This window comes from Diceros bicornis, chromosome 12 (genome assembly GCF_020826845.1).
Source record: "Diceros bicornis minor isolate mBicDic1 chromosome 12, mDicBic1.mat.cur, whole genome shotgun sequence".
In the NCBI taxonomy this organism is placed as follows: domain Eukaryota; kingdom Metazoa; phylum Chordata; class Mammalia; order Perissodactyla; family Rhinocerotidae; genus Diceros; species Diceros bicornis.
The window spans coordinates 3,633,165-3,645,832 of NC_080751.1; the positions used below are offsets into that span (position 1 = coordinate 3,633,165).

Consider the following 12,668-nt stretch of genomic DNA (forward strand, 5'->3'; position numbering starts at 1 on the left):
CCCTTCAAAGTCTTTGTTAGGGACCTTTATTCAGTTATTTTTGCACAAAGGAGTCTTTGTTGGTACAATGGCTTCCTCACTGGTTGTTCTCACACAATCCTTTCACACCAATACTTCTATTAGGGAATACAATAAGAATTCATCTCTTTTTGAAAAGATCTAACTGAAAAAGGTTCTGAGTGTCATTCTGATTAAAAATCACTGGCCGCACTTGTTCCCATTTCTCTCCCTCCCCCCAAACACCCAAGTAGAATATTTCGAAGCCATTCCTCCAACACACCATATAAGGGGCAGCTTCGCCCCTTCCCTCCGCCCCATCCCTCCATATATGGTCATATCCCACACCCACCCATAGACTCATCATAGACAACCAGGAACCCACTCCTGCCCCGACCTACCATATACGGACAAATACCCACCCTAATATGCCGAACAGAGCTAAGCTCCTCCCTCTACACTCACACTTCATTTCTAACAAGCCTGAAAGTTTAAGAAGTTGGGTGCAGAAATCAAAAGGAACACACAAAAAAACCAACTGAAAGCCCTTCCAAGTGCTAGTCCTCAATTCTTAATGATTCCAAACGTCACCCACTTGTCCAACTTCATGTTAACAATACTCCTTCGGAGAAATAATCATACAGCCCTAGTAGGGCACATCGCGGGCAATAACGAAGCGTGTCTGAACAACTCTAAGCCCATTATCAAACACAGGCAACTCCAGGCCAAGCACACCTCGGTTCTACACAACCATTTCAAAGACTTTCAAGGTCTAGTTCTCTGCACCTTCAGATCAGATGCCAACTTTCTGGTTGCCCTTTTCAGAAAAGGGGAGGGGGGTGCTGGCTGTCTCGTTACCAAGGTAACTACCAGACGTCCGACCGCCGAGGCCCGGGAGCCAGTCTTACCTTCAGATCCTTCTTGGTAACGTCGGGGTGGGAGACGGCTCGGATGGTCCCGGAGAGCCAGGGCCACTCGGCGACGCGCTCCACGTCCCAGCTGTCGTGGCCGCCGTCGCTGCCGTCGGATGCGGACAGACTGAGGAATCGCTTGCCCACCAATACTGGCCAACTTTCTCCGAGCGTGAGCACCATGGTTTCCACGCCTGCAGGAAGGGCTCCTCCCTGCAAAAACACAAAAACAAAATGCAACCGTGGCGGCCGGTGGGAGGGGGCCGGGAAGGGAGGACAGGGGAGGCGGGGGCGGAGGGAGGGGTCCTAACCTTGCTCCGAGGACGAGACCCCCAAGCGGCAGCCGGTGCGAGGGAGGACCCCGCACCCGAGCTCTCCACCCGCGCCCTCCCCGCCCCCCGATCCCTCCCCCACCGCAAACACGGGCCCAAGCGCCGCGTGACCCTCGCTCTCCCAAGTTTCGCTTTTCCAACACCTTAAACCTAATCGCAGAAGGAGTGAGGGGAGAATTACTGAGGCTTCAGTGGATTTTAAAGTGTTCGCCCCTCACCCCGGAAAAGAAAAGGCCCGATGTGGAGGGCCCGTCCCAGGCGGCCGGGTCCCCGCCCCGGGCGGCCCCACGGGAGGGGCGAGCCCGCGGTTCCGCACTTGCCCCGCCGCCGCGCCCCGACACCCCGCTTCCCGGCTGCCGACCCCCGGGCGCCCCTCGCCCTGGCCTGCGCCGCGACGCGGGGGCGCCGGGGCCGCGGGTTCGGCGCCTTCACCTTTCTTCCTCCTCTCCCCTCAGCCGAGGCCGCGGCGCTCTTACCCCGCCTCCCGCCTCCCTGAGTCACCCGCGGCGGCCGCCGTTTTCAGCCGCCCAGCCGACTCTAGCTCTGACTTGGTTCAAGAGCTCTCACAAGACACGCACAGCCTCCCGGGCCCGCCCCCTCGGAGCCGCTTCCGCCGCTCATTGGCTGATTCCGAAGAGCTGGGCGAGGCTCGTGGCGAAATAGCCCATCGCCATTGGCCTGCCTGGCGAGGGCGGGGCGAGAGAAAAAAACAATTCCTTGGCTGCCTCCTCCCTTTCCCCTCCCCCTTCCGACTCCCGGACGACCCCCATTAGGTTAAAGTACACAGAGCGTAAGCGAGATATCCCTCCGCCACAGCCATTCTTTCCGTTTGTTGCCTCACGGTATGCAAAAAAGTCCCGCGAAATTGGTTATCAACTTTAGGCCCCAGAGGAAAATTGCAGTGGTGCACAGATAAGACTGAATGGCGAACCCCAGGGCTGGAAGTGCCTATTGGATTGCTCTTCAAGTGCGTAGGCTGTCGACCGAAGATGGGCCTTCCACTTGGCGGAAGAATCTCACAGGAAAGGGGTGAGAGCGGCGCAGAGTCGGTGGGGGAGGGAAGGGACGGGAACGTGCGGTTTCGAGCGTACTCAGCTAGAGGGAGGAGCGACAGTGCTCTGGAGGCTCGTGCGCAGGCGCCTCGCGGAGCAGAGGCTGGAGCTTGGGCTGCTGGGTGAAATGGCCGCGGGAGGCGCAGGCGCACGTGGTGTTGGTCATGGAACGTCTGAAGTCCGCCATTTTGAAGGAAAAATGAAGAAAGGCATGGGGTCTTTGGGAAATGACGTTCATTAAATCTAGAGCAAAAGAGGCCGCACAGTACAATGCAGAATGGGATTTTTTTTAATGTAAAGGGAGGATGAGAAGATATTCTGAGACACAAAGAAATTGAAAGATTAGAGGAAGGCCATAAGGATGCAAGAAATATGAAAGAGGAGGTAACTTTGAAGGACAAAGGAGATAAGAGGTGATTGCTTGGGAGGTGAAGTTTCTTGGTTGAATGAAGAAGAAATGGAATGAAGGAATTGAAGACCTCTTACTTTATAAAGGCTTGTGGTTGACATGGCATCACATTTAATCTTTAAGATAATGATAGAAGAATTTATGCTCCCAATTTTACAAGTGTGAAAACAGCATCAGAAAAAGTTTAGAAACTATTCAAGGGATTATAGATGCAAGTTAACTCCAGGTGTTGATTTTAAAAATATATGTTTTGAATATGTGATATTAAATAAATTTTTAAGAATAAATACTAAAGAATTAAATTGAATTTATAATTTGCAGACGATTAAAAAGGGGGGAAATGGAACAAAGAGAACCTCTCCAATCAAACAAAAGTCAGAAATAGGAACAAGAAAAACTAGACAGAAGTATGGTAAATAGAAAAATTAAAATAAGAAGAGTAAGTCCAAACATGAGTATTTACAATAAATATAAATGGGTTAATTTTACTCATAAATTGAAAAGACACATTGGATTAAAAACAAAATCTGGCTATAAATTAACCACAAGTGAACTCCAACAGCAACACAGGAAGCTTGAAAATATTGGGTTAAAAGATTTACTAATCAAATGGTAATTGAAGGAATGCAATATAGCAAAATTAACATAATTGAAAGCAAAAGCATCAAAAGAGAAAAGGATTTTATAATAATAAAGGATAAAGTCCATAAAGATAATATAGACTCTTGAACTATTAGGACTCTGGATACATAGCCTAGCCTAAGCTAAGACTAAACTATAAGAACTACAAAAAATTTTGACAGTTTGTAGTCAGAGTAGAAGATACAAATACATCTATCTCAGAAATAGGCACCTCAGATAGATTTTTAAAATAAGTGAGGGTATGGAGAACTTAGATTACATAATTAACTATTATTTTGAAAGACAACCATGAGGGACAAGTTCTACCAAACTTTAAAGAATATTTAATTTGTATGTTATATTAATGGTTCCAGAACTTAAGAAAGATGGGAAAGAGATCTGATGCATTTTATAAAACTTGAAAAACCCTGTTATCAAATATGAACCAGGAAAATACAAGAAAGGACAACTATAGTTCAATCACATGTGTGAATATAGATGTAAAATTCTTATATAAAATACCAACAAATTAAATCCAGCAGTATAGAATAGTTTGAATGTTTGAATATTGAATAGTTGAATTAATCGCGATGTTTATTGAGCAAAATATTTTGAATGAAAAAGAAAGCGGCATTTGGTACTATTTAAAAATACACACACAGGGGCCGCCCGGTGGCACAAGCGGTTGAGTGCGTGTGCTCTGCTGTGGTGGCCTGGGGTTTGCAGGTTCAGATCCCGGGCGCGCACTGACACACCGCTTGTTGAGCCATGCTGTGGCAGTGTCCCATATCAAGTGGAAGAAGACGGGTATGGAGGTTAGCCCAGGGCCAGTCGTCCGCAGCAAAAAGAGGAGGATTGGCAGATGTTAACTCAGGGCCAATCTTCCTCACACACACACACAAAAAATACACATGCAAAAGTAATGCTGTATATGTTCTATGAAATATATATATTAAAACTTGTAATGATGGTTAGTGGTGTTTGGGGTGCTCACTAGAACTGGGGGAATTGGTCAAAGGGGATTTAGTATTATTTGTAATTCTCTCATTTTTATAAGGCAAATGTATTCATATGTAACTTTTGAAATTTAAAGTTAGTTTTAAAATCCTGTAAGTGGAATCTACTACATTAACACTCAAGAGCATTAATGACAACTTATTAGAACTAATACAAGAGTCAAGAAGTTGGTGCAGTAAAAGATCAACAAACAAAACTCAAAAGAATTCCTATTCTGTAACAAGCATCAATTAGAACATATAAAAAAAGAAACCATTATGATCATGAAAACTACAGAATATCTAAGAAAAAACATAACACGAAATAAACAAAACCTATTTGAAGAAAACTATAAGGCTTTACTGACATGCATAAAAGAAGATTCGAAAAATTCCATCTCCTTATACAACTTGATAAAGTAAAGATGTCATTTCTCCTCAAATTAACCTAAAGTTTCAATGAATGAAAGAATCAAAATAGAAATATGTAAAAAGTTAAGAGAATTCAGAAACAGACCCACGTATATATGAAAAATTAGTTTATGATTAATGCACCATTTCAAATGAGTGTAGATAATAAACTATTCAATATATGCTTTGTGGTCTATTGGTTATCCATTAAGAAAAAATAACAAAGTCAAATCCCTACATCAATATTCACAAAAATAGGTTCCAGGTGGATCAAAGAGCTAAATATAAAAATCTAGTAAAATATTTTAAGATTCCTTCCCTTTTCCTTCCTCCTCTTTCCTTTCCTCTTCCAGAACATTTTAGTCCTAAAGCCATTAGGAGCGCAGAGCAAGGTAGGTTTTCATAAGCAGAGGCTGCCTGGCATGGAATTTTTGAGCTCAAAAAAGTAAGGAGTAGTGGCCTTGCATGGGGAGTTAAAGACCAAGTGGCCTTCTGTTGACACAGAAAGCCAACCCAGCATGGGATATCTAGATCCCCTGTGAGATGAGGATGGCATCTGTGAATGGAGGCAGCCTAGTGTGGTATGTTCAAGTCCAGACAGGAGGAAGAGACTGCTCACGTGGGGGAAAAGCCTGGCACAGTGTATCTGAGCCTGAGGAGGGTGAGGAGAGTGTTCATGCAGGAGCGTGGTTTGGCATGGGATGTCAGTGCTCGAGGAGGGTGAGGAGAGCATTCGTGCAGGAACTGTCAAAGGACACTGAAAAGACCAAGAAAGGTCTTAGAAGCAGGAGGAGAACTAGGAGGATTGCATCCTGGAAACAAGGCAGGAGAGAATTTCAACTTGGAGGACCATTCAGAGAGGCCAAAGGAGACATTGAGGTCAAGGCAATTGAAGGACTGAGCAGCAATATATCAACACTTCCAACCAATATATTTTAGCTTGGAGGTTTTGCCAGAAATCACCTCTCGTTAGTAAAAACTATTACGTAAGCCCCAGCATACACATTCCAGTCAAAATCCTGCCACTAACTAGCTGAGTTGACTTGAGTTGTCCCCCTCAAGGAACAACAGAAGTTCCCAAAAACGTTTAAGAAAGTTAGCAACTAGAAATTTGGAATCTGTTTGGATCTTGATTCCTCAACTGCAAAATAATTAGAATACAATATTTTCTGTCTAAAACTGCTTTCATTAAACAACACAAGAATGGTGTTATGTGTGAAAATTTAAATGTCTTGTGCTATTTCTGTTAATGCAGTGCACCTGTGACAATTAATGAGGCAAGCAGAGCATCAGTGCTAAGCTTCTTGCCTGTTTTTTTTTTTAAGACTTTTTCTGTTGAGGAATAATTTACATCCAGAGAAATGCACAGATCTTACATGAACAGTTTCATGAGCTTTACAAAGGCATACATCCATATAACCCGCAACCCTATCAAGATATAGAAGAAGGGTCAGCCAACTACGGCCCACAGGCCAAATCTGGCCCACTGGCTAATTTTCTACAGCCTGTGAAGAATGGTTTTTACTTTTTTTTTTTTTTTTTAGAGGAGTGGATGCCACTCTGCAAGCAGCATCTTTTTTTTTTTTTTTTTTTGAGGAAGGTTGGCCCTGCGCTAACATCTGTTGCCAGTCTTTCTCTTTTCTTTTTTCTCCCTAAAGCCCCAGTACATAGTTGTATATCCTAGTTGTAGGTGCTTCGAGTTTTTCAGCGTGGGACACTGCCTCAGCATGGTTTGATGAGTGGTGAGTAGGTCCATGCCCAGGATCCTAATGGGCAAACCCAGGGCTGCTAAAGCAGAACGCGTGAACTTAACTGCTCTGCCAGCGGGCCAGCCCCTACATTTTTTAATGTTAAAAAAAAACCTCTAGAATAATAATAATACTTTGTGACCATAAAAATTATACAAAATTCAAATTTCAGTGTCTATAAATAAAATTAGAACACAGCCACACCCATTTGTTTATGTTTTATCTAGGGCTAATTTCACACTACAATGGTAAAGTTGAGTAGTTGAAGAGACTGTGGGACCCTTGAGGGCTAAAATATTTACTCTCCCTCCCCTTACAGAAAAGGTTTGTCAAACCCTGATAGAGAACATTCCATCACCCCTAAATGTTCTTAAGTGCTTTTTTCTAGTAGTTACCCCTGCCCAGAGTAACCTTTTATGGTGATTTCTATCACCATAAATTGGTTTTGCCTGTTCTTGAATTTTATTTAAATGACGTAATACAGTATGTACTTCTCTTGTGTCTAGCTTCCTTTACTGAGCATGTTTTCGAGATTCATCCATGTGATTACATCTGTAAGATGTTTATTCCCTTTCATTGCTAGGTAGTATTTCATTGTCTGAATATGCCATAGTTTGTATATCCATGCTCCATTAATGGATGCCTGAACTATTTTCAGTCCTTGGCTATTATGAATAATATAATTATGAATATGTTTAAGTCTACTATCTTAGTCTTTGATTTCTGTTTTATTTGCTCTGCCTTTATATTTTTCAACATTTAAACTCTTTCTGCTATTCTTCATTCCTTCCTGCAAAGCCATATTCCTATCCAATATAATTTCCCTTCAGTGTAATGAACTTTTTAAAATGGATTAACAATTTATTCAGTAATTTAGATGGCATAAGGACCAATAAAAGGAATAATCTGATAATGTTCATTGTGCAATTCTGCCCATTGATAACACTAAGCCAAGACTTGGATATATATTCCACTCAGTTGCATTACATGTTTCCATGTGGGCAATTTGATCAAGAAAAAGAAAATGTGTATACAACATCAAGCTGTTTTTCTTTTTCATTTTTAAGAACAGCTCAATGATTTGGGGAGAGAGTTATACAATACAGAGAACATAAGGGGAAAAATACAAAATGGCACTTAGCACCAATGTCAGGACTTATCTCGTTATGGTTATAACTAAGGATTATTAATTTTTGTATTATTCACTTTGCTTTTGAGCATACATCAAAGCCATCAATTTAACTTGAGGCATATACACAATACATACACAACTGTATGAAAAATACTATTCATAAGTAACATTACATTTTAAAATATTTGAAACTGAATATCAATGCTGATTTGTATTTTGACTTAATGGAACAAGAAGAGAACAACATTCAACTAGGAATGATTATACTGATAGTAAAGCTCTTAAATATGTCTTCCTCTCCCTGTGTACTGACACAGGCTACACAATGTCCTGAGAGGATTCATTAGGAGAAAAATGCCAATCATAGCTTTAAGACCTTACTTTGGAAGAAACTAATGAGAAAGCAAATTGAGAGGTGAAACTTCATCTTTGTTTTCAAATAAGTGATCTTAATTTTTCTTTTTATAGAAAAAGTTTAATTCAGTTTATTATAAATATATCTAAACCATTAATTTTTGCAGCTTTCATGTAGAGTTCAGCACTTCTTTTATACTGATGAACTTCTTTTAGTACATCTTACAGCATGGATCTGCTGGAGATAAATCTTTCAGCTTTTGTCTGTTGAAAAAGTCTTAATTTCACCTTCATTTTTGAAGGATATTTTTGCTAGATATGGATTCTATATTGCCATGGATTTTTTTCCTTTTACCTTTAAAGATACCAATACATTATCTTTTGGTATCTATTATTCCTGATGAGAAGGCAGACATTATTCTTATCATTGTTCCCCTGTATGTAAAGTATCCTTTAGTCTCTGCTTTCAAAATATTCCTTTACCTTTGGTTTTTGGCCATTTGACTCTGATGTGCCTAGGTGTGGTTTTCTTTGTATTTAACCTACTGTAGGGTTACTAAGCTTAGATCTGTGGGCTAATGTCATTAGTTAATTTTAGAAAAATTCTCAGCCATTATCTCTTCAAATGTTTTCTGCTCCATTCTCTCTCTCTTTTCCTTATGGGACTTCATTCACACATATATTAAACTGTTCAATATTGTTCTACACGACTCAGATACTTTGGTCTTTTGGGGGAGGGGGGTCAGGTAATTTCTAAGGACTTGTCTTCAGGTTGGTTGATGCCTGTGTGTAATCTACATTTAAGAGAATTCTTTGTCTCTTATATCACGTTTTTTTATTTCTAGCATTGGCCCTTTTTTATAGTTTTCCTCTCTCTAGGAAAATTCCCCATCTGTTAATATATGTTATCCACTTTATCCAGTAAATATTGTACATATTTATCATAGTTATTTTAAAATATGGAGTCTGATTATGCTAACATATAGGACAGCCCTTTGTCTGGTTTTACTGGCTGTTTTCTCTCTTGACAATGGATTTAATTTTCTTGCTTTTAAAAAAAAAGTCTTGAATTTTTTTTATTAAATGACAGATATTATGTGTCAAATAACAGAAGAACTTGGGGTAAATAGTGTTCATGCTCAGAAAAGCACATAGCTCTTCTTCTGTCAAGCTGTAATGTGGGGGAATTGGGATAATCTAGTCTGTCCCAATTGATCTTGCTGTGTGTTTATTGGTTAGATTCAGCTTGTTACACACTTTGAATTATTTGAGAGCAAGTCAAAGCCAGGACTAAGGTGAGGTGAGTGAAGCATTTGCTGAGATACAAAAAGAGACAGGATCAGTAAGTGCTATGCTGAACCATGTTGGAGCCTGAGGCAGGAGGAAAAATGAGTAATACTATTTCTGTCTTTATTTAAAATTTTGAGATTTTGCTCATCATGGATTTTTTTGCATAAACTTTGATTTTTTTAATTATTTCATTAAAATATTATCATAATTATTGAGTTCTTTGGGCACCCCTTTTTGTGCCAAAGGTAAGTTTCCTATTTGCTTCATTTGTCTCACACTAGTCCTAGCCTTGTGGTATCAGAACCTTTCTTTTAACAAGACTTGGGATCCGAGTGCCTGGAAGATTTGTCTTCCTTCTCTTGACCTACCCATAGATGTCAGCAGGTCCTATGTGACTGCACCTCAGTGGTCTCTCTGAGCTCTCCTGTACTCCTCCTCACCAAGCAGTAGATCACTGCTGCCTGATACTCTGTGTAAGGCCTGGAGTGCTTGTGGGATTTCTTCATGGGGACTCTCTCTTAGTTTACCTGTCTCTGCTCCAGTGGTAGGTAACCACCCCCTTATACTCAGTGTAAGGCCCAGAGTGTTTCTCCATTCTCTTGCTTCACCCTCGGACTTCAACAGGCCTGGCACATCTATGCCTCAGAAGGTGTCTCTCTCAGATTTCGGGCCCTAAACTTTCTTGTGAGCACTCGGTGAAAAGCCCTATGGAAAAGAGTGGCAGTTTGAAGTTTGATTCAGACTCCCCTGCGTTTTCACCATCCAGGAACTCTAAACTGTCATTCCAGACCACATCCTGCCTTTGAAGTTGCATTAAAACATCAGCTGTTTTCTTCTTGCCTAAATCTATGGATACTTCCTTCTGCTGCTCCTGCTGCTCTACCAAAAATGAAATCAGCCATACGTCCCTTGTCTCCTAAGAATGCTTGTCACTTCTTGGATTTTCATTCATTAGATTTCTATAAAGCTTCTAATAGACTTAAATAACTATGATTCCATAGATTACCCAGTTCATTCTTATCATTACAGTGAGAACAACATTCTCTTGAAGTTTTTTACATCCAAAGTAGAAGCAGAAGTCAATTTGGTTTGCTTTGATTACTCTTTTGATAACAGCCAGGCTGACTCTGATCCACTGTTTGAAACTTTTGGCCCTTGGATGACCGTGATCCCTGATGAACTTGCCTTTGACTCAGCCTTGACCTCAATCTTTATATGTTCCCTGTATCTGAACTAAGCTTGCCTACCTTCTCATTCTAAGATTTTGGCTGGATTTTTTCAATCCTATCTTATTTTTCCTTGAATCTAAGTTACTAGCACATAGCAACTGCTCAATAAATATTGAGCTGACCCTGGACAGTTTGAATATATTGCTCACATGTTTCTTTCTGATTCCCCTGACCTGTATATTCTGAACGAACTTCCTTCTTTACATAGTCCTCCCCAGATTACCTGATCTTTGCCTTTTCCTCTGTTATGTCTAGGATCCACTTTCAGCATAGTGGACATGACCAGGCATGGCTGAAAGGAACCAGAGAGACCAGGCAGATCTGTGAGATCAGCAGATGTGCCAAGCCAACTTAGTAGGTGAGCAGAGCATAACTGCAGAAAAGTCTGGGCACATACACAAAACAGGAAAAATCAGAGAGGCTTGGCATTCAGAGACAGGGCACAAATACCCAGAAAGAAAAAGAGACAAGGCAGGACAATATGGCTAAAGGAACCAGGGGGAATTCACCAGTGAAGCCATCTAGTTACAGGGTTGTATTTACTGGGAGATTTTTGATTGCTAATTGAATCTCTTTACTCTTTATAGGTCTGTTCAGATTTTCGATTTTTTCTTCAGTCAGTTTTAGTGGTTTGTGTGTTTCTAGGAATTTGTCCATTTCATCAAGGTTATCAAATTTCTTGGTGTACAATTGTTCATAGTATTCTCTTATAATACTTTTTATTTCTATAAGGTTGGTAGAAATATCCCCGCTTTTATTTCTAATTTTATTAATTGAGTCTTTTTTTTCTTGGTCAGTCTAGCTAAAGGTTTGTCAACTTTGGTGATATTTTTCAAAGAACCAACTTTTGGGGTCATTAATTCTCTCAATTTTTTTCTAATCTCTGTTTCATTTATCTCCAATCTTTATTATTTCCTTCCTTCTGCTAACTTTGGATTTACCATGTTCTCCTTTTCCTAGTTTCTTAAGGTATATATTTAAGTTATTGATTTGAGGTCTCTTATTTCCCTCTGAGCACTGTTTTGCTGCATCCCATAAGTTTTGGTATATTGTATTTTTGTTTTCATTTGTCTCAAGATATTTTCTAATTTCTCTTGTGATTTCTTCTTTGACCCATTGATTAAGAGTGTTGTTTAATTTCTACTTTGTGAATTTTCCTGTTTTCCTTCTGTTAATGATTTATAGTTTTATTCTATTGCAGTCAAAGAAAATATTTTATATAGTCTCAAGCTTTTGAAATTTATTGAGACTAGTTTTGTGGCTGCTGCTGGTCTGGGGGATGGGGGGTGGTAGGTACGTAAGTTAAAATGCCACAATGCTCTATTACAAAAATTTTTTTCTGTTACAAAAATTTAGCAGCTTTTTTCTTCATTTAGCATTCCTCTGATTGTTATAAGTTTTTCTGATGTTCCAGAGTTCTGTAAAAGTTGATTTAGACAGTTTTTTGCCAACTTAATCATTGCTTTAAAAGAGGAACAACGTTTTAAACTTCCCTAATCTGCCATTTTTAGTCCTTTATGATATTTTGATTTTCATGCATTTTACTTTTACATATATCATAAACCCCAAAATATGTTTTTATTTTTGTACAAAGTCAATTATCTATTAAAGAGACTGAGATGATAAGAAAAAAGTCTTATATCTTTACCCATGTAGTTACTATTTCTGAGGTTTTTCATTCCTTTATGTAGATCCAGATTTCCATCTGGTATCATTTTCCTTCTGCCTATAGGTCTTCCTTTAACGTTTCTTGTAGTGTGAGTATGCTGGTGAGCTTAAGCAACTTGATTATGATGCGCCTTGAGACAGTTTTCTTCATGTTCTTATGCTTGAAATTGTTGAGCTTCTTGGATCTGTAGGTTTATAATTTTCAAATAATTTGAAAAAACTTTGGCCATTCCTTCAAGTATTTTTTGTTTTCCCCTTTATCGTCTCTCCTTCTGATGCTTTAATTGCACATATATTAGGCCACCTGAAGTTGTCCCACAGCTCTGTTAAATTGTTTTTCAGTCTTTTTACTGTGTGTATTTTATTTTGGATAATTTTTATTGCTATGTCTACAAGGTTACTAATTTTTTCTTCTGCTGTGTCTATTCTGCTGCTAATTTTTTCCATAGTATTTTTCATTTTAGACATTGGCTTTGGTTATCTCTAGAGGTTTAATTTGGGTCTTTTGTATATTTTTCC

General features: G+C 39.9%; 1 protein-coding gene across 4 annotated transcripts in view; it reads right to left on the reverse strand.

Moving 5' to 3' along the window:
• KDM3A (lysine demethylase 3A) overlaps window positions 1–1,788 on the reverse strand; it is a 50,171-nt gene extending 48,383 nt beyond the window's left edge. The window contains exons 1-2 of one of the 4 annotated variants that reach the window (XM_058550756.1): window positions 1,717–1,788; window positions 906–1,121 (exon numbers count right to left, since the gene is read on the reverse strand). In XM_058550756.1, coding sequence (XP_058406739.1) covers window positions 906–1,091 — 186 coding nt within the window. In that variant the 5' untranslated portion in view covers window positions 1,092–1,121; window positions 1,717–1,788. Of the gene's footprint in view, window positions 1–905; window positions 1,122–1,458; window positions 1,483–1,618 lie in introns of those variants that run through there. The other 3 variants (XM_058550759.1, XM_058550757.1, XM_058550760.1) reach the window with 3 other exon arrangements.
• Window positions 1,789–12,668: the final 10,880 nt, after the last annotated feature.